Genomic DNA, 22,591 nt, shown 5'->3' with positions numbered 1-22,591 from the left:
TGTGAAAGCTTTCAGCTTTTGACCATTTAGTATGATGTTGGCTGTTGCTTTGTCATAGATTCGATCTGAGACTGGAATTTTTACTGGCATTTAGCTAATATGGATATATGTTTTTCATGAAGCATATAACTTTTACCAAAAAACTCCAGCAACCATTTTGCTCTCACTACATGAGACCTGTGTTGATTTATATCTAGATATTTTTTAGGTTTTAAGAGTAGATTGCTATTAGGAATTGCACTGCACAGTGATTTATTTATACAACCACTGTATATGTTAGAAATATGGCTGTTGTTGGCATAGTGATGCACGCCTATAATCCCAGCACTCAGGAGGCTGAAGCAGGAAGATCATCATGAGTTCGAGGCCAGCTTGAACTACATAGTGAGACCCTGTCTAAAAGAAAAGAAAAGAAAAAAAAAGAAAAGAAAAGAAGTGTGGCTTTCATCAGAAAGAGTATGGCTATGTTGATTTGGCCAGTGAATATAGATTTATCTTGACAAAAACCTTTCTCAGCATTTTTAAAAACCCACTATGTGGTCACATAGTGTATATTTTGTCTCTTGACACATTCGTATTTCTAATCTTTTGGTTTCTGACATTTATTCATTTTCAACTGTTCCATGCACTGGCTTCTATGTTTTTTTGTTTTATTTTGTTTTGTGTTTTTGGTTCTGGGGATCAAACTCAGGACCTTGCTCCTGCTAGGCAGGCGCAGTGCCACCAAGCTACATCCCTGGCCCTGGCTTCTGTGTTTCATTGGAAGCCAAACTGTCTTCTTGTCCAAGCCACACAAGCCAGGAACCAAATTACACATAAGTGGGAATTTGCCCTCACACAACTCTCTTGGTGTTAAGGAAAACCCAAAACTAAAGTCACAAAACAATCAAAAACTATCCTGTGCTGAAACATGCTCTGACATTAAAAGGCATTTTCAGTTCAAAAATGTAAAGGTCATTGAGAAATTTGGTCATCAGGAAATAAAAACTTTTACTGTGCATGGTCACAGTGCCTTGGAAAGAGTATATACATAAAATGTATTATATTAAAATAACAACAAAACAAATAGCAGGATCACAGCAAATCAAAATGCAATTTTGGGCAGGGGATTTAGCTCAGTGGTTTCGCCGCCTGCTACACAAGCGCAGGGACTCGAGTTCGATCCCCAGTACCAAAAAAAAAGATCAATAAAATGCAATTTATTGGACTATTACATAGAAAGTGTTTATGGTATGAGTTTCCCCTTAACTTTCTACTCTGAACATTTTCAAATGTAAATAAATTCTAAAGAATAATGAAAGGGATATACTAGATGACATTTTTTCTATGCTTTCATGATTTGATACTATAACTAAACATCTAAAACCATGTAACAGGCATGCCTTTTCTCTCTTTCTGCATTCTATACTCAATGTGGAGCAAGTCCTATGCAGTCAACATATATCTCGGATCTGACTACTGCTGTCTCTCTCTTGAATTATAGGGATAGCTCCTCCACAAGTTTTCCTTTGCTGTTATTGATCCCTGCAGGGACTTCTCAAAATGGTATCAAACCAATGCTCTGTTTTCCATATATTTTTACCTATTTCCCTTTTCTTTCTTTCTTTCCTTTTTTTTTTTTTTGGACCGGGAATTGAACTCAGGACCTTGCACTTGCCAGGCAGGGATGGCGCCACTGAGCTACATCCTTAGCCCTACTTCCCTTCTTTCTTTTTTTCCCCCTTTATTTTCTATCTCATGCATCATTCTGTGCTTTCCATGAAGACAAGGGATTTGTACATTTTGTTCATTTTACAATGTCTATCACATATTAGCTTCTTTTTTTTTTTTTTTTTTGATACCAGGGATCGAACTCGGGTCCTTAGCTTGGGAAGCAGGCAATGGAAACACTGAGCTAAATCCCCGCCCCACACATTAGCTTCTCAACAAAAGATTTCCGAAGGTATAACATTTTCTTAGAATCATTAAAAATACTTTTATGAAAAGTCTCAAGCTAGCAATACCTGTAGCCCTAAAGCCCTTCTTTTCATTTTTCTAGAGTAATTACTCTACCAGAATCCTAGACAGAAAAAGGGAAGGTGTCACTCATTAGGCCAGAACTCAGGCTACATTTTATTATCTGATAAGCACTCAGTTGCATCATACACATCCACTTCCTGCTGTGACACTGATATTCCTTGGAGTCAGAGTCTCAGTTCCCTGCTGTTGTCACCTGCTGCCTTTGTCCTAGAAGCTTATCTCCTGGTGAGGGAATTGCCCCTTTTTACAGGCATGCCCCAAAGGGGTCAGAAGTTGCACCTTCTTTTAGCCAGAGTCCTCCTTCAGCAACCGTAACCATCTAGCCTCTCCCTCTGGATATCTTAAACACTCAGAGAGCAGACCCCAGACTCTTCTTCTAGCCAGTGAAGACAGCAATTCCAATCAGTCCTAGTATTCCAGAAATGAAGCCGCCCAGCAGGAGTTTTCCTCTGTAGTCCTCCCCTGCTCTTTTGTTTTCTTTGTTTTGTTCTTTGACAGGTTCTTGCTGTGTAGTTTAGGCTGCCTTGAACTCACTATGTAGTCCAGGATGGCCTGGAGACTGCAACAACCCTCCTGCCTCAGCCTCTGGAGTGCTAGGATTACAGGTGTGTACCACCACACCACACCCAGACCATTCATTCTTTTAACAGCACTTTGACGTCTATGTAGGCTGTGACTCCTTCTGTGTCTGTCTATTGTAGGGTGTGCTGTAAAATGAATCTAGTGCCATCTAACAGCATAGAACTACTTACTTTTGTTCAAACTCTGCCAATAGATAACAGAGAATTAGAAATTCTCTTTTCAGATAAGGACGCTGATACATAGTCCCCAAACCTGTGTCTTTTCTTCTATTAAATGGAAAAATTGACAATACATTGTCTCAATATCATATACAAAATGCTTCAGCAATACCTTTGAAACTATTATAATGCCCAAAATGTTCAAGCCTTCTTCTTCAACATGATAGCAGTTATGAACATATGATGATTTGAACCTATGATATTCAGTAAAGCTTTTAAAAAATAGTTTGCACTTCATGAATTTTAAGAGCAACAGGGGTGGGGATGTAGCTCAGTGGCACTGCACCTGCCTGGCAAGTGCAAGGTCCTGAGTTCGATACCTGGTACAACAACCACCATAACAAAGAGCATCTACCATGTAATGTTAGAATTGCAATCAAGATTGGTGGGGACAAATTCTGAGAATACCTTGACATAACTCTTGGCTTACTAGAGGCCCCCAGCTTCCTGTTCTGAAACAAATGTGAATATAAATCTCACAGAATTTGATAAATTTATACAAGACCACATTTATTATATAAGATTTAAAATTAACCACAGCGATATATATATATGCACCTATGTTTATAGCGGCACAGTTTCTAACAGCTAAAGCTTGGAAACAGCCCAAGTGCCCATCAACTGCAAACTGGATAAAGAAGATGTGGGTTTTTTAATAAAATGGAGTACTACTCAGCCATAAAGAAAGAGAAACTAGAGTCATTTATAGCTAAATGGATGCATATTGAGGCCATACTCTTAAGTGAAATAAATAGGGCACACATGTGTAAATACCAAATAGTTTCTCTAGTGTGAGAAACTGAAAGTGTAAATAAAGATGAAAATGATTAAAATGAATAATTGATAATCTGAAATAGGAAAAGGTCCAAAGGTGTAGGGGTGGCGGGAGGGGAAGGGGAAAAGGGAGAAGAGAAAGGAAAAATTATGAGAAAGAAAAAAAATGGAAACAAAATCTATGTAAATAGGGAAGGGTGGAGGGGGTGAAGGGCGCACAGGTAATGGGGGAAAAATAAGAACCAAGATACATCATGTTCAGGTACAAACACCCAATGATAAATGTAAATGTATTGTACACCTAAAATGTACCAATAAATATATTTTTTTAAAAAGATTTAAAATTAAGAAGAATCCATAGGATCCACACCAACAAAGAGTTATTGGTATAGATGCACAGCACTAAATATAGAAAGATACAAAATGGTTTCTGAGAGCTACAAAGTTCTAATCTCTTTCTCTTCTATTATTTCTCTATTTTTTCCTCTTATCCTTTTAAATATTTTCTCCTGAGGGTAAAATCGCTTTATTGAGGAGATATTTACTGTATATAATTTTCTGATTCATTTTAGATTTGGTCATATAACTATAAATCTTGTACCTATGGTTAAGGGTGGCAAATTAATAGTTATGACAGTTTGTTGGTTTCTAGTCTGTGCTTGATGCTACGGTTATTGCTGATTGTCCTGCTTTAGCCAGGGTAACATAGTTGTTGTTTTCAGTTGTTCTTCCTTGTATGCCAGTACCGAGATTGTCACCATACTCCGGCACCAAAGAACTGGGTGCTAGGCCAAATAGGAACCAACTTCTCATCCCTAAGAATTTTATGATCCCAAGAGAATAAAATCACCAGGCAAGGCAAACAATTAAAGAGAGAGGAAAGAAAGGGAACCGATAACAGAAAAATACTATAACAAAGATAAATGTCATGGGCTGTGTCCCCTCAAAGGCTCATGTGATCATAGGTGGGTTTCTTCAGAAGTGGCTGGATCTAGAGTGTGGGATGCTGGAATTGATTCATGGTGCAATGCTAGGATCGAGGGCACTAGGATTAAGGGTGTGAGTGCTACCCACCCTAAGTAGCCTCAATAAGATAAAAAGGGCAGAAAGATGCTGTGAAGGTCCCTTGTTGCTTTGCTACCTTCTGCCCACCATGAACTGTTTCTCCTTTGCAATGCCTGTCCTCTGTGCAACCCTGCTTTGGAGCCAGCCCATTATGGATTGAAAGCTCTACAAACTGTGAGCCAAATAAACCTTCCTCCTTTTAACTTTGAGTGTTGAGTATTTTGTCTCAGGAACAAGAGAAAAATAACTAAGATAATAAATCAATTATAACCATCAATGTAAATGGTCTCAATTCACCAATCAAAAGAAACAAATTGGCCAAATGGATCAAGAAACAAGAACCAACAATATGCTGCATACAAGAATCACATTTAACTCACAAGGAAATTCATAGACAGAAAGTCAATGGATGGCTGGCAATATCCTATGTGACAAGAACCAGGAAAAAAAGCAGGGGTAGCTATACTGTTTGCAGAAAAAAGTGGATCTCAAGCCAAGACTGATTAGAAGAAACAAAGAAGGTCATTACATACTCATTAAAAGAACAATCCACGAGAAAGAGTTAACAATCATATTATTACCAGTGCACCCAACTATGTAAAACAAACATTAACGGATAGGAAAAATTAAATAAGCACTAAGAAAATTGCAATGAGGAACCTCAATACCCCACTGTCACTAATAGATCAACTAGACAAAATGTCAACAAAATATCAGAGCTGAACCAAACCTTTGAAGAAATGGACTTAGTAGATATCTGCAGAGTGTTCCACTTCACAATAAAATGCATTTTCTTCTCAGCTGCACATGAGACTTTCTCCAAAATAGACCATGTACTAGCTCATAAGACATGCTTAATTAAGTAAATGCAAAGGAATTCAAATTATCCCATGTACATTATCAGATCATAGTGAAATGAAATTGGAAATCAATGGCAAAATAAACCATGAAGACTGCATAACACATGGAATTAAATAACACCCTTCTGAACAACCAATGGGTCACAGATGAAATTAAAGAAGAAATTGGACAGTTTCTACAATTCAACAATAATGCCAATACAACATGCCAGAACTTATGGAACGCAATGAAAGGAGTCTTATGAGGGAAATTTATAACGGTGAATTCCCATATCAGAAAAACAGTGTGAGATCAAATAACCTAATTATGAACCTCAAGCTTCTACAAAAAGAACACATTAAACCCACAGTACAAGTGAGGAACGATCAGAGCAGAAATCAATGCAATTGAGACTAAGAAAACAGTACAAAGAATCAATGAATCAAACAGTTGGATCCTTGAAAGATTAAACAGACAAAGCTTTAGCCAATTTTATCAAAAATAGGAAAGAATGCAAATCTATGCAATTAGGAATGAAAAAGGTGAAATCACAATGGATCCTGCAAAAATCCAGATCATCAATACCTACTTCAAGAACTCGTACTCTAATAAGATGAGAAGAAACGGAGAAATTCCTAGTAACATGAATTACCAAAGCTGAATCAAGAAGATAAAAAAATTCTATGGCCGGGGATTTAGCTCAGTGGTTTCGCCACCTGCTGCGCAAGTGCAAGGACACGAGTTCGATCCCCGGTACCAAAAAAAAGAAGATTAAAAAAATTCTAAATACCCCAATGTTAATCAATGAAATTGAAGAAGTGATTAAAAGCTATCAACAAAGGAAAGCACAGGTCATGATGGATTCACTGCTGAATTCTACAAGAAATTTAGAGAAGACTTAATGCCACTACTCCTCAAACTCTTTAATGAAATTGAAAGGGAAGCAATACTCCCAAACTGACTCATGAAAACAAGCGTTACCATGAAACCAAAACCAGAGAACGATCGAACCAAAAAACATAATTACAGCCGGGGATTTAGCTCAGTGGTTCCACCGCCTGCCTCGCAAGCACAAGGACCCGAGTTCAATCCCTGGTACCAAAAAAAAAACACTATTAAAAAACATAACTACCGGCCAATCTCCCTAATGAACATAGATGGAAAAATCCTCAATAAGATCCTGGCAAACAGAATGCAACAAACCATGAAGAAGATCATACACCCTGACCAAGTAGGATTCATCCTAGGGATGCAGGGATAGTTCAACATATGAAAATCAATAAATGTAATACATCATATTAACAGAGTCAAGCACAAAAACCACATAAGCATTTCAATAGATGCAGAAAAAACATTTGACAAAGTCCAACATCCATCTATGATAAAAACTTTACGGAAAATTGCAATACGTGGTCTTTATCTCAATCTGATAACCATCTGTGACAACCAACAGCCATCATATTAAATGGTCAAAAACTGAAAGCTAGGGCCGGGGATTTAGCTCAGTGGTTCAGGTGCCTGCCTCGCAAGCACAAGGTCCCGAGTTCAATCCCCAGTACCAAAAAATATATATAAATAAATAAATAAAAATAAATAAATACATAAATAAAAAAGGATAAATAAAAAACTAAATAAACAAAAACTGAAAGCTTTCACTCTAAAATCAGGAACAAGACAAGGATGCCCACTATCACCGCTCCTATTCAATATAGTTCTGGAAACATTAGTGAGAGCAATTAGTGAGAGCAATTAGACAAGAGAAAGAAATAAAAGGAAAAAGGATAGTAAAGGAAGAAGTTAAATTATCATTATTTGAGAATGACATGGTACTTTACATAGAAGACCCCAAAAACGCCAACCAAAAACTTCTAGATTTAATACCCAAATTCAGCAACATAACTGGATACAAAGTCAACACTCAATAATCAATAGCATTCCTGTATACAAATAACAAACTCACTGAGAGAGAAATTAAGGAAACAACACCTTTTACAACAGCATCAAAAAGTGAAATACTTAGGAATCAATTTAATGAAGGAAGTCAAAGACTTTTACTTTGAAAACTACAATACTCTGAAAAGGAGATTGAAGAAGATATTGGGAAATGGAAAGATATCCCTTTTTCTTGGATGGGCAGAACCTATATAGTGAAAATGGCCCTACTTCCTAAACACATATACAGATTTAATGTAATCCTGATCAAAATACTAACATATCTCACAGAACTAGAAAAACCAATCTTAAAATTTGTCCGGAGCCAGAAGAGACCTAGAATAGCAAGAAAATATGCTAACATGTTCCCGGAGAGCTAACACTTAAATGAAGCTCAGAACAGAACTACCTCAGGAAGTTTCTAAAACTGTTTCATTTGGGAATTCTGGAAATTTTTTTAACATTTCAAGATTTATCATTACATCAACTAAACCATACGTACAAGTAGCTTGTCCCATGAGTAACTCTCTAGGAAACTGAACACTTGGTATTTATTTTCATAATTAAATCACAGGCTGGGGATGTCAGTGGTACAGTGGTTACCTAGAATGTATGAGACCCTGAATTTCATCCTCAGCAATGGAAAAAGAAAGAAACAACACACACACACACACTTTAGAGAATCGAATTCTAACCCTACAAATTGTTGTTACCGAGGATGGAGGATAAAAGCATACCTTTATAAGAAGTCTTGATCCATTTTATATTTTGCAATAGTAACATTTCTTTTCAGATAAAAAATTTACCTAGTATATGTAAAGTGGCTAAGAAACCTTAATGTTATAAATATATACACATATATCCACATAAATTTACATTAAGTTTTTATTCCAAGCTTTAAAAAAATTCCAAAGTAGTCCATGAAAAAATATTTAACATCCCACAAATATATCATCATTCTTCCAAATAATTATTAGGGCTAAAATTTCACTTTATAAAAATCAAGTAATATGTCTTGTTTCATTCCTTCTTCAGAGCAATAATTATAAACTCCTTATTAGAAACGTGATTCACTTAAGCACCATCCTGAATGTCTTTGATTCCATTTTCTTGCATAAACAGTGGGTAGTGTGATGAATAAAATGATTTAGTTTCTTTGACTAGGGTTAGTTTCTTAGTTCACAAGTATAGCAGAGTCCTAACATGAAATACCAATCCAATGACTATTTAGTTCTATAGTTAGTGCTCTTTTAATCCAAATTCTAATTTTATGCAGAAGAAACTGAGGCCTAGAGAAATGAAACAATTTTTTTTTTAAGATCTCAGTTAATTATAGCAGTTTAGGGAATGAAACCTTATTACTTTGTGGTTTGATTTGTAAGTCCTGGCTTTCCGTGAAAGGAAAAGTTAAAAATTCTATGATAAGGACACATTTATTTCAAAAAAGACAGAAGCACAGTCTGTCTTTTCTCCAGGAAATGTTACTCGTGACAGGTTTCCTCTTACTGCTGCTACGTGAAGAAAGTTGGGCCTAATCTTTGCAGTCTTCTATGCCGGAGCAGAAGGGTCTGGGTTTAGTGGAGCTGGTCCTGCACACCCAGCCACCAGGCAGGGCTCCAGCTCTGCAGAGGAAGAGATGGCCTGGAAGAAAGAACCATCACCACCACCACCACCCCGCTGTCTGATTCTAAGACAAATATCCAAAAAGAGAAGAGGCATTTCAAAAGGCCATGTGAGCTCGCCCCTGCACACATAGTGGGGTCCTTTATCTTTTGCGATCATCCTTCATGGTACCGTCTCGGCACGACTTTCTGAGTCATGTGTTCATCTTTGCTCTGGCTCAGCCCAACAGGCAAAGCTTTCTACCTCACCTCCACCAACACAGCGGATGTCTGCACATGAAGCAAAGATCTTTGGCTAGAAACGGGGGTCTCCAAGCTCCTTAGGGTACAATCCAACGCACACCTTTATCTCTAAGCACCTCACCGCGGTCCTCCTCCTCCCACAGGCCCACATCTCCCCTGCTGCCAACCTTCTCCTAGGAACTGTCACTGGGGACCAGCCTCCCCAGGAGCCGGCCTCCGCGCGAGCCACCAGCCCGGCCCCGCCCGCCGCTTCCCGGGCCGCAGAGGCAGGAGCTGCGGGCGCCCTCACCTCATCAGGGCACGGCCACCCGGGCTGCCTCTTCCTCCGCCGCCGTGGCCCCGCTCCCGGCTGCTCCTGGCGTCCTCTCTCCCGGGCAGAGGCTCCCGCGGGACGGTGGGGCTGCGTCCCCCACCAGTCTGCCCTCTTCTCGGATTCCCGGGCCTGGCCACCCCGCCCTAGTTACCGGCCCTGCTTCGTCTCCCTCTTTCCCCGCTGCCCAGGCGTATCCTCGGCGCGTGGACGAACATCTACTTCAGTTGTCACTGTTGCTGCAGAAATGTGGTCAGACCCAGCCGCGTCCGCCGCCTCCTCCCCCCCCCCCCCGCCCCCTTCCCATCTCCCTCCATCCACCACCTCGCCCTGGGGAGCTTTCTCTTTCCAGACCCCTTTGCTTTCTTCCTTAAATCTCGATTTCTAACCTCGAATAAGTTTCTTTATTCTCATGCCCTCCCCATCAGTCATTGTGTTTTATCCAGTTTTTTCTATTATTAGCTCCATAAACCCACTAATCTATGTTGACTATCTTCTTCCTTTCCCCTCTTCTAATCTCTTTCTTTCAACTTTCCCTTTAGTTGCTATGAAAACTTTCTCCTGGACAACCTCAATTTTCCTTTCAGTTAGACGTCCTACTTGCCATTTTTACTCTGAAGAATTCATAGCCATGTACACACTGTAGAGCTTGGTGAGCATTTTCATCTTTGTAAAAATTCATAGGTTAAATAAATCCTCCATTAAATGTTCATTCTGAAAGCCCCCCTTTTTTTGTTCCTGAAGAGCAGACTCCTGAGGCTCCACCAAGACCAGAAGCTTCTGGCTCGCTCTTCTTTACATCACCAGGCCTGCAAGAGAGTGTGTTGGTTACTTTTTTATCTTGCTGGGACAAAATGGCAGACACCCAAAGTTAAAGAGGGATAGGTTTACTTAGCTTACAGTTTGTAGAGGTTTCAGTCCATAATCACTGGCTTCAAGGCAGGGTAGCAGAGGGGCAACAGTTCATGGCAGCAGAAAATAGCAAAAGCAACAAGAGACCTTAAGAGGGTCTTTCTGCCCCTTTTATCTTATTCAGACTACTTAGGGAAAGTAGCACTCACACCCTTAATCCTAGTGCCCTTGGGCCTAGTCCCACCATGAATCAATCATGCACCCTAGATTCAGCCCCCTTCCAAATGGTCCCACCTCACTCACATGAGGCTTTGGGAGGACTTCTAGACACAAGCCATAACAGGGAGCAACACTTATCTTTGTAGTTGTGTATTCTGGAGGTTCTCAAGGTTCATAGGCCATAGATATTATTGTCAAGGGACTCTATGACAACAAACCCGGACTCATCCTAAGCCATCCTTCCTTCTCAGATGAAGAAGTACAAACAGCAAATAGATATGTGAAAAAATGTTCAACATCACTGGTCATTCAAGAGATGCAAATGAAAACAACACTGAGATTCCATCTCCAGAAAGAATGCCTGCTGTCAAGAAATCAACCAATAACAAATGCTGGAGAAGCTGTGGGAAAAAAGGAGCCCTGCTCCACTACTGGTGGGAGTGTAGACTGGTGCAGCCACTGTGGAAATCAGTATGGAGATTTCTCAAAGAATAAAAACTAGAAGTTCCATTTGACCCTGCTGTTTCCCTTCCCGAAAGAATTAAAAGCTAAGTTAAAGTCACCATATTAAACAACTCCAAGAGGTACCATTCCACTTGACCTGTGCACATGGCATTACCTGGAGCTGGCACAACACAATGGCTATACCTAAGTGGTAGGACCAAACTCTTGAACTCGTGTGGCTTATTCACAGATAGCCTGAGGAATAATCTGCAGTACCTGACTCTAGATTTATAAATTCCCTGAATTTTGATCATGGTCTTAGACTCAGGGACTCAGACTTTGGCCTTATCCACAGACCAGTGTTAGTTTTTATCTAATATACAAATTAAAAGCAATGAAGCTTCATAATTTAAAGAAAATATGACATCTTTTGTAGTTGAGGTAAGTGAACATTTCAATGAAATTTCTGCAAACCCCAAAGCTAAGATGTACCAAGACTTCCAACTGCAGCCAAGATGGAGTAGCAGGCATCTAATTAATTAATCCTCCCACTGTGGGGGAAGGGAGCAAGATAAAATACAGAAACTAATAAATAATTATATATATAAGGTTTATATAAATTCTTATGTTGGGCATACATCTGAAGCTTACATGTACGAACAATTGTCTGAAGGAACTGAAGAGTAACTAAAGCAGGCAAGACCTGAATCTATGACCCTTGAGAGACAGTACATGAACAGTGTTCACTAGGGATTTTGTCCTGAGAGAAATTTCAAAACTAGGTGCAAGGGAACAAAGACCCAGTAAATGTATTTTGGGGGGAAGGACTGCAGAAAATGAGCTCATTAAAGGTATGAATTCCTGTCAAGATAGGGGTCTACCTTGCCACTAAATTCAGTTCCTGAACTCAGTATGCACAAAACAAGATACAAAAACCCCACCAGAAAACAGCAAAATCCAGTGAGCTGAGTAATAATTTCAGCACCCAACAGAAGTTGGACTTCAAGTCTTAATAAGGTAGAGAGATAGTCAGGGCTCATATTGAGACACCCCCCCCCCAACTACAATCTTGGAATAAGGATAATAAAATGCTAAAATACAATAAACCTAAGAAAGCTTAACTAAGTGACCTGCCAGTATCCTTTCTACCTTCCAGAAGAAAACTCTTGAGAGCTGGTACAATTTTTCATACAAAATATCCAAATCCAAACTATGGTCCATGCTAAAAGTCAAATCCAAGTGACTAAACACTAAGAGAAAAGCGCTAATAAAATCAGAATTAGATATTAGAGTTGACAGAAACTTTAAATAACTAGTCTTAGTAACTTTAAGAAAATGGAGGAAATGCAATATGTAGATTCAAAATGTATATGCACTAATTCACCAAGATGACTACAAGTATTATTATTGAAAACAAATACCACTAATAAAAATTTTTTAGAGAAAATGGACAAAGGTGAAACATGAATAATTTGCTTCAGTATAGAACTGAGAACCTTAAAAAAAAACACTGTAAAACTAAAAATTACAATAACTTGAAATGAGACCCCATTGGGTAATATTCATGGCAGGTGGAGTACAGATGTCAACACTAGTGAGCTGGAAGGCAGGTCAATAGGAAGTTTCCAAACTCAAGGACAGAGAAACAAGAGGAGACCTAAAGGTTCAATACACACATAACTTCAGTCCCTGAGGAAAGAGACAGTGTAGAAGCAATATTTGAGGAGATAAAGACCAAGAATTTTCTTAAAAAAAAAAAATGGACACCTTAGATCCCAAAATTTCAGCAAACCCAAGTAGAAAAAAAAAAAAAAAAACCAATTTCTCTCAGAAATACTAGTATGGGTTCAGTTTTCTCTCAGAAATACTAGTATGGTTCAGCTCAGAAATTTTCTGAAGATAATTCTTCATTAAAACAAAGAAAGACATTTTGACCACAAAGCAGGTTTCATAGAACCAAGAGGTTTCAAAGTACTGGAGAGTGGTATGAGTTGCTGTGGCGAGAGTGGGAATGTCTGGGGAAATCATGTCACTAAACAGAGCCTTCTGGCAAATCAGCCCTTGAGTGCCAGAAACAAGAGAGCCTCAGATGGGAAGTGGAGGTTAATAGGTTTGATTACAATGACAGGAAACTGAAACCAGGAAGCTCTTTAAACCATAATTAGTATGGCTTTGGACCCTAACGCCAAATATCCAAAACCTGGAAGACCAAAATTCTAGAAAAAATAATGTTTTAAATTATTTAAAAGACATTTATTTATGGGCTATGGTTATGGTTCAATGGTAGAGTACATGCTTAGCATACACAAGGCACCAAAAAAAGAGAAAGCACATTTACATTTTTACAGGGAATTTACTTGAGAAACATATGAAAGCAGAATACTTCATAGGCCACTTTACTCAGTAAAATAGGTACTAATAACATAAATAATCAGGTATACTAAGGACAGTCATACCTATATGACAATTATAAGCAGATGATTCATATTCATAAATAAACCAAAAAATGAAATGTATAAATGCATATCACTATGGTTAGTAATTGTGTGAATCCTGATTTATAACTGCAATCATCTGAAGTACTGTAACAGACAACCTAAATCCTCCTTTCTTTTTTCTTTTGGCACTGGGGATGGAACTCAGGGGGTGCTCTACCACTGGGGTACACCCCGCAGCCCTTTACAGTTTTTTAAACTTAGAGATAGGATCTCGCTCAATTGTCCAGGCTGGCCTTAAAGCTTCTATCTTCCTATCTGAGCCCTCTGAGTAGCTGGGATCATAGTATGCACCACTATGCCCAACAGACAACCCCCCCCCCAAAATTGTTTTTTTAAGACAAGGTCTTTCTTGCTAAATTGCCCAGGCTAGGTTCAAACTTTGATCCTCCTGCCTCAGCCTCCCAGAGTGCTGGGATTTCAGGCTTGCACCAAGACACTCAGCTAAAATCTTTGACAAGAATCAACTGAAAAACCTTGATGGGCCAGGGGTGGCACAGTCCCAGCCTGGGCAATTTAGCAGAAATTGGCCTCAAAATAAAAAATACAAATGTAGTTCATTCTGAAGCCCAGAGTTTAATCCCCAATGTTCCAAACAAAACAAAATGAAAAACAAACACAAAACAGACACTTGGGTGCGTCACCACTGCATAGCAGTGCCCAAGATCTTGATAAATTATAGCTTTTACAAGTGCAAATATACAAAAAAGGATACCTCTTCATTCATTGAAGAAGTTTTAATATTTTGCGTACATGTACAGTGCTTTACACAAAGTCAACATTGTGATAATGCACTTTCCCAGAGTCAAATTTTAAAAATTGTAAATAGAAATTAGAAATCTCTCTTTATAATAATTTATACCTCCAGAATTGGAAATGATATGAAAATGAAATACATAGCAAGTCAATTAGAAAAAATAATGCTGACAATTTAGAATAGTGGAAACTCTTTTTTTAATGAAAAAAGAAAAAAATGAAAGAGAAAATTGAATATCTGGAAATGTGTTATACTGGGATAGAATTGCATGGAGAGAGCCCATAAGAGCTGGCAGACTTTCATATCATTACCTGTATTTTGAAGTCTTACATCTGAATGAATCACTGAATGAATCTTTTATAGCATAGCTCTTCAATGAAAATATGTTCACATTCATTTTCTAGATTGCACGGGTCATTTTTAAATTCTTCTATGGTTTGATATATATCAACCTGTCTGCTCCCTATCAAATTTTCCCATCTTCTGTACCATGCTTCTTTGTTGGTTTGAGTACATGGAAATCCATTCCAATTGTACCCATATACAGACCATGAATTTCATGGAAATAATATTGGTGATTTAACAGCAAGTCCATTGCCTAAGTGTCCTCTTATTTCATTTCACACATACTTGTTTCCAAATTGGTCAGTGACTTCCCTGAAGAACAAGCATGCATGGTTTTATCTCATTAGAAGCTCCTGGAATTTCACTGACTGGAAATAATGCTAGTGCAGACAATGAAATTTTTTTAAACTAAAGTTTTCATTGCTGTCATATTGCATGGCCAGTCCCTTCCTCAGAGTTCAGCTTTCTACCTCTCCTGTGTAATCTCATCACTATGGGACTTGCTATTTTCTGGATTGTTTTGCCTACAGGACTTCCACATTTGGGATTTTAATCTTCAGGAATTTTACTACTGGGATTTTACACTACGAATTTTGACCTTTCAGGATGTCAGCATTTGTGATTAAAGTGTTTAGGTGCCATGGTCAGCACTGGTAATAATGTTTCCTCTTTTACATATGATTTAAGGCATACATTTTAAAGAAAAAGTCCCCCACCAACATTCTGCCATCTCAAGCCAAAATCTCCAGAAAATTCCCCTTTACTCTTCAAAAAAAGTGGTTTAAAATTTATACAAATTTTATAAGAACTTATGATAGCCCTGAGTACCATCTAGCACAATGTCTAGTTCAGAGTCTTAAAGTATTGTAGAGGTTCAGTTAGGGCATCTGTCAGTATTTTAGGTTTTCTTGACGGGGTTCACAGAGTGTACTGAACAGAATCAAGCAGCAATAGAAGACTTGCTAAGAACTCAAGACACAATTTCAGTAATTTAAACAAGGCCTTAACATTTATGTGTGATAGTTAAGATGGATTGTCAGCTTGATTGGCTGGTGAGCTACCTAGGTAACTGGTGTGTGATAGGTCTCCCACTACCTCAGCAGCTATTATGTATAGTAGCTGCCCTCTTCCTATCGTGCCTTGCCCCCTCCCCTGTGTAACATCACACCAAGATGGCTGCTCCCACCAAAGAATAAACCCTTCTTCCCAGCATGCCCCTGCTCCCACCTAGAAAGTAACCTATTACTCGCTCAACTCCTACCACCTAGTGACATCACCGACTCCTCCATTCCCTAGTCACTACCTCACTCAACCCCACCTCAGCTCCTACACACCCCACCCTGCCCCGACCATATTGCTTTTGTCTCTCCTTTGTTCAGAGACAGCCCGGCAGATCTATTGCCCTAATAAAGGCTTGTTGTGGCCTGGTCTGGTCTTGGTTTTGGGCCCTTTTAACTGACATTTCTGATGCCATGACTCGGATGGTAGATGGTCCATTAATGGACGATCCCCCGCAGGACGGGGTTGATTGACCTTTTGGCCATCTCCAACGGACTGTATCTGCCATTGCCAGGACGCTCCAGGGCTTTCTACCTTTGCCATTGCTGACGCTACACATCCACACCAGTCACCAATGTCTGGGTGAGTAGGGAGTTCAGCCTCCCTCTCGTCGGATTCTCTGTCTCATTCTCTCTCCCTCCAGGGACTTCTCAGAAATCCAAGCGCTTGGTCAAAGAAACCCCCACAGCGGCTGGGCCCAGGACCGTGCCCCTGGGAGACGTCCCATCAGCCCGCCTCCTCTCCTTCTCTCCCTCTGGGAGACTCACTCGGAGATTGTCAAAGGAGACAAGGACGCTTCTCCCCTTTGTCTTTCTCCCCAGGAGCTGCTTCCTCCTCACCCACTCTAACCAGGGAGCCCAACAATCCAAACCCTGCCTTTCAATGCCTCCGGGCTGCCTTCTGGCACAACTCAAACCCCTCGGATTGTTGGGACCAGACTTTAAGCCAAAAAGACTTGTTTTCTATGGTAGTCAGGTTTGGCCTCAGTATAAATTAGATAATGGGTTTCCATGGCCCAAAAATGGCACTTTCAATTTTAACATACTGTGTGATTTACACAACTTCTGTCAACACAATGGCAAATGGTCAGAAATCCCCTACATACAAGCCTTTTCTACCTATGCTCTTAACCCTCCCTCTGTCAAACCTGTTCTCCTTCTCAAGTACTCCTAGGCTGAGGCGATCACTCACTGCTCATACCTCCCCCACTTTATAACTCTGTTGATAGGAAAAAGTTTTAAAGTTTAATAGATTAGCTATTAAAGTAGTTGTGGAAGCAAACTAGGTAGGGTATCCCTTTAAAAACTTGCCTTAGCCCATTGCTTCTGCTGTTTAAAGTGAAGGTTATATACCTTCTTTGATTTGTAGCTCCACTATAGATAACATCCTAGCTCTAAAGAACAAAGTGGGAATCCTTGAACAAACTTGTGATATACGTGCCTTAACTGTCATCTGTTTAGGGCTGTAATCAGTGACAAAAACCACCTGTGTCTAACCATTAAACAGGAATTGGAACTTTATTTACTTAACAAAGACAACTAGGGATGAGATAATGACTGACAAAAGTATAAAATGTTTATAGTGAGTCAGAGACAAAATATTTTAAAAGCTATAAGTAAAAGATATATTTCTGATATAAAAAGATTGTATATATTTTTCTTGTTAGCAGGACAAGACCAAAAGGCCTAGGTACATCAAGAAGATGTGCAGAAGTGATTTATAAAGGAAATATATATGTTTACTTGTTGGTTTCAAGTTTGTTATAAAAGGTTTACAGGAATAGAGGTTTCATTCCTTCTGATTTTAATTCTACAAGAGATCTCTGTTAATTGACTTACAAAAAGTTTTAAATAGTCTTATTTACAATTATAAACCTAAAATTATAAAGAGATTATAATTCCATTGGGCTAAATATATTTGAGTGCACTCTAGTTTTAGAAATTGTCTTATATCTTTGTTTTTGTCCAGTCATACAGCTGTTTTGTTTATAGATAAAGGTTATTAAGTTCAAGGCATGCTCTCCTTGGTGAACAAAGGAGCGGCTGCATGGAAATATTTTCCAGTCTTTGTTCACTAGGGGGACCTCAACAGTTTTCATCTTACAACAGACTGACCTGATAGTTTTCATAGCCTTATAAAAGACTTACAGGAATAAATATTACTTAAATATATTATTATACTATGTTTACATCAGTTGTCATCAAAGGGATAAATTCTAAATATGTTATTATGGTGTGCTTACACTGGTCATTTTCAAAGGACTAAATATTCTGTAAAAAACAACAATAACAAGGTTTTATTTTTTCTAGTGTACTAAATGTATTTGTACTTTCTGACTGTACAGGTTCTCTAATATTTGTTTATGATAATAACCTCTTTTTGATTCAGGTATTTGCCTTTTCATACACTCCAGCTATTTATGACAACAGATACATATATGGGCTGAGATATTTTCTTTAGATGGTATCCTATCAAAAGATAATTTATTTATTTATTTATGTTTTAAAAGATAATAATTTAGGTAAAAACTTTTGGTGTTTTTAAAAAATGAGTACATTTAACAATGGCTAGTTTATATCAAGCTGGACATTTAAATGTGTTACAAAGGTAAAGTCATCATAACTGTCATGTTAAAATATTATTTGGGGCTCTTTTTCTGTTAATATTCTACAGGAATTCAACTACTAAAAAACAACCATGACTGATAACAGTAACAGTTCTCTGTATTTTAAATTCCAAAATGTTTGTTATTCAGGTAAAATTATAATAGTTAAGTTCATTACTCTTGTTACAATGCTAACACTATTGACCTTCTCTTCTGGGTGTTCAACAACTAAAGTTTGGAGACCAAAACTAAAAGGTAACTGGGCTATGAGGACAGCCAATATTTTGGCCCCAGCCCCTCAAGGTCAACAAAGATCCAGGACATGAGGGAATCTTCTCCACAGGGTCCTACATCTTTGGTAAGTCACTCAACCTCCTAAACAGGGAGATTGCTGGACACCAGAGGACAATATACTGTGTGCCAAAGGAGGCTCATCAAGAAAAAATCTCCCATGCTTTCACTGAAAACAACTTGGTCAAGTAAGGCCATGACCCATCCAGACGGCTGACACTGACAGAGGAGCAGAGAGGCACTATGCATGGTTCTAAAGTAATGGCCTGGGGAGACTTAACTGACCTTGATAGCTAACAAGAGGTTCATATTGATTGACACAGGTCTCACTTTAACTTGGTTTTAAACACCCAGCAGAAAATATAACCAAAAGAGGTATAAAACAATGACATAATAATAAAGCTAGACTTCAGAAAAATTAAGACATAGCCCACCCATTAAAATCTTCTGGTTCACTCATGACACAGCCATTTCAAAAAGACAAAACTTTGGGTACTAAATAGAAGGGAAAATAATTAATTAGCTACAAGTGTGTACTGATTCTTTTCAGAAAAATTAAAAAGTTCTTTACAGGTGTCCAATCCTAGAAACCACTGGTCTCCAGATCTCTCCTTTTAGATAAGTGTTTTTCTGATTCTGTGATAACTAATTAACTATCGTGTAGTGATCAAAAACAAAAAAACAAAAAACCATAAAGTAAGAGTATTGGGAAAAAATCACCTGCTTGTCAGCCACAGTCAGGATAAGTTCTATACCAAGCAGCTACAAGATTTATTCCTTTTAAAATAATGTACAACCTTGTTCCCTGTTTATGATGCCTCTTCTCTCACTGTGCTCATATTTCCTGTATACCTACCCGTGTCTAAAAAGATCAAGCCTTTTATGTTACACTTGATCGCCTTAAGTTGGCCAGTGTCCTTGTTGAGGTTATCAGTTCTCTTTATTTTTAAATATATCTAGGAGGCCTCCAAAAACTGAGAGATACAGGAATAAAACTGTCCTTTACACAACTATTCCATGGCTTTGCTGGAACTGTCAACCTAAAATGTGTGTTTTCATGGCCTTGAATTTAAAGGACAAGTCAGGTTCATAGTAACACTACACTCATTGGTATGTTGGCCTCCAAAAGACATTTGCTCAGTTACATACACCTTTTACATTCAAAGAAAAAAAAGGATTATAAAGATTACATAAATTGTGTTTATCACTTTTCCACTCATTCTCTAAGAGCAAGGACATGACACATGAGCCCTTAGATTAGGAGCTATGATCTCTTACTTCCATAACAGCCTCTTACTTCTATAACAAATGAGCCCCTAAACATCCAGCTGTCTCTGTAAAACCTATGTAAATAATGAATTAAAAAATTACATGTCAAAAGAAAAAAAATTAAAACTCAATGGGGCAGATAGATATGGGCCCCAAGGTACTAATCAATGGTGGGGTACGTTTGGTTCCTGGAGCTCATGGCTCCCCTGGCTATTACTACTCTTGGGACCCCTCAGGATTATCTATTTCATTCTCTGTTTTGGACTGTGCTTGGTTCGCTGTTTTCAAAATTTCTTGCAAGAACGATTGAGGGCATTCACCAGCCAGACAGTCACAGAGTTCATCATGGCAGGGTACCAGCCAGTATGGCAAAAGGAAGAGGTCCCCACTTGCCACCGGCCTCATCAGATCCAGGTCTAGCCCTGATCTTCGGCCCTTGTCAGCCGGAAGCAGCTCCAGAAGAAGAGACCTTTGTCCAACTATCATAAAACAAAAGCCTGGAATGATAGGTCTTCCACCACCTCAGCAGCTATTATGTATAGTAGCTGCCCTCTTCCTATCGTGCCTTGCCCCCTCCCCTGTGTGACGTCATGCCAAGATGGTTGCTCCCACCAAAGAATAAACCCTTCTTCCCAACATGCACCTGTTCCCACCTAGAAGTAACCTATTACTCGCTCACCTGCTACCACCTAGTGACATCACCGGCTCCTCCATTCCCTTAGTCCCTACCTCACTCAACCCCACCCTAGCCCCTACAAACCCCACCCCAGTCTCTATAAAAGACTCTCCCTGCCCCGGCCATATTGCTTTTGTCTCTCCTTTGTTCAGAGACAGCCCGGCAGATCTATTCCCCTAATAAAGGCTTGTAGTGGCCTGGTCTGGTCTTGGTTTTCGGCCCTTTTCCCTGACAGTGTGTCTGGGTGGGTCATGGAGCCTGAACTTGGGTACTCTCTCTGGTCCTTAGCCCCTTCCTTTCTACTACAATTCCTCTATCCTGCTTCCCTACCACAATAAAGTGAGCATCTTTGCTCTACCATGCCCTTCTATGATGTTCCTGAATTGGAGCCAGTTAATCATGAACTGAAACCTCTAAAACCATGAGCAAAAACAAACCCTTCTTTCTTCAAGTTATGTATATCAGTTATTTGGTCCCACTGACAAAAAGCTGACCAACATGTATGTTAACAAAAATGACGGATTCTAATAAAAACATGCATTCAAGGAACACAAAACATCTTCTGTAATTTTTCTTGTGGAGTGGAAATTTTGTTGTAAAATGAAGAACAACATAGAATGAGGAGACTCATAGGCATGGCTTCATACAAAAGTCAGGTCCCCATCAAAAAGTGTATTGTGATAAACAAAAACAAAAAATCTCTCCCAAACAAAAAGACCTCTCCCAGCTAAAGGTTGGCAGACAGAGAGGAGCTGACCAAAGGAGACAAAAGGCCTAAGATCACTTCTGACTCCTTTGGGACTCAGGTCTTCCTCTGTGCTAGGCTATACTCTGTTCCTTCTTCATTGACCATTTGAGAAGTCGGCCAGTCGTGGGTCAGTATTTTCAAGAACATGCTGGCCTCAGAGACAGAATACTCCGCTGAATGACCTAACCAAGGGCTGCGATAGAAATCAAGGCTAAATGCGACATACTCCTGCCTTCACGGAGCTCTCGCTGTGAGGTTTAGTTAGGGATGACAATTTAAAATAACTTGCATTTAATTACTAGTACAGACAGTATCAGTAGGCCACCTAAGGCGCGCGCGGGGCCAGTTTTCAAACTGCCAGTCACATTCTGGAGGCGCGGCCACAAGAGGATCTCCGAGGCAGAGGCGGGGCCGATCTGGATCCTTGGTAACCAACTGCGGCGCCTGGAGGCGGGACTTTGGAAAATGAATGGCGTAGGATATAACCAATCATAACTGAAGGTGGCTGCGGTGGCATGGAGTCGGCTGCTAAGGTAAGAGGTGGAGGCTGAAGGAGGCGTTGCTCGGGGTAGTGGCTATTTACTAATCTGTAGGAAAGTGTTCCCACTTTTAAAACAACCAGTGAACCATAGTTATGCATGAGCTAGGGTATCAGTCTCGATATAGGGGCTATTTTGTCTACCAAGAGCACCACCTCCTGAGAAGTGCTTTTTTCCATTTTTATAATTCATTTGTATAAGCCTGTGATTCAAACAGGAGTTACCATATGCAGTACTTCAGACTTCTTCCACGCAGTCTGGGGTGCTTGGATATGGAACAGCGGTTGAAGGTGGAGGTGGAGGTGGAGATGGAGTTGGGGGTGGATATGGGACTGTTATTTATTCATATTTATTACTAGTTCAGTGTCTGGCATATAATTAGGCACGTGAGAATTGTTTAAGAATAAACAAATAACAGCCTCTTTTGCTTCCTCTGATGTTTCGTATAAAAATCTCTACAACCATCTGAGTCTGCTGCAATAAAAAGTCTTATCCTGTTTTAGCAGCTTTTGGTAAGTTGATTTTGAAATGTACACTCATCAGTTTCTTTGATAAGTTTCAAAATTTGCTTACAGCTGTAACTACGGTTTGCTTTTCTGTATCCTTCCACACGTACACATTCAAAGGTTCTTGAATTTTACTCACTTCACAAAGTTGTTGTCAAGTTTAGGCAGAGTAAATACATAA

At 39.3% G+C, this 22,591-nt stretch overlaps 1 protein-coding gene across 1 annotated transcript in view; it reads right to left on the bottom strand.

The window, feature by feature from the left end:
- The window catches only part of Pde4dip (phosphodiesterase 4D interacting protein), a 248,460-nt gene extending 238,565 nt beyond the window's left edge, over positions 1–9,895 (bottom strand). Inside the window, exon 1 of the mRNA XM_013075467.3 lies at positions 9,585–9,895. Coding sequence (XP_012930921.1) covers positions 9,585–9,589 — 5 coding nt within the window. The 5' untranslated portion in view covers positions 9,590–9,895. The remainder of the gene's footprint in view (positions 1–9,584) is intronic.
- Between the last annotated feature and the right edge of the window lie 12,696 nt (positions 9,896–22,591).

The sequence above is a fragment of the Heterocephalus glaber genome, unplaced genomic scaffold (assembly GCF_053883595.1).
Source record: "Heterocephalus glaber isolate CG9 unplaced genomic scaffold, H.glaber_assembly_v1.0 deba00001442, whole genome shotgun sequence".
Taxonomy (NCBI): domain Eukaryota; kingdom Metazoa; phylum Chordata; class Mammalia; order Rodentia; family Bathyergidae; genus Heterocephalus; species Heterocephalus glaber.
Note: the sequence above shows the minus strand (reverse complement) of the source record. Positions and strands in the feature narration are given on the sequence as shown.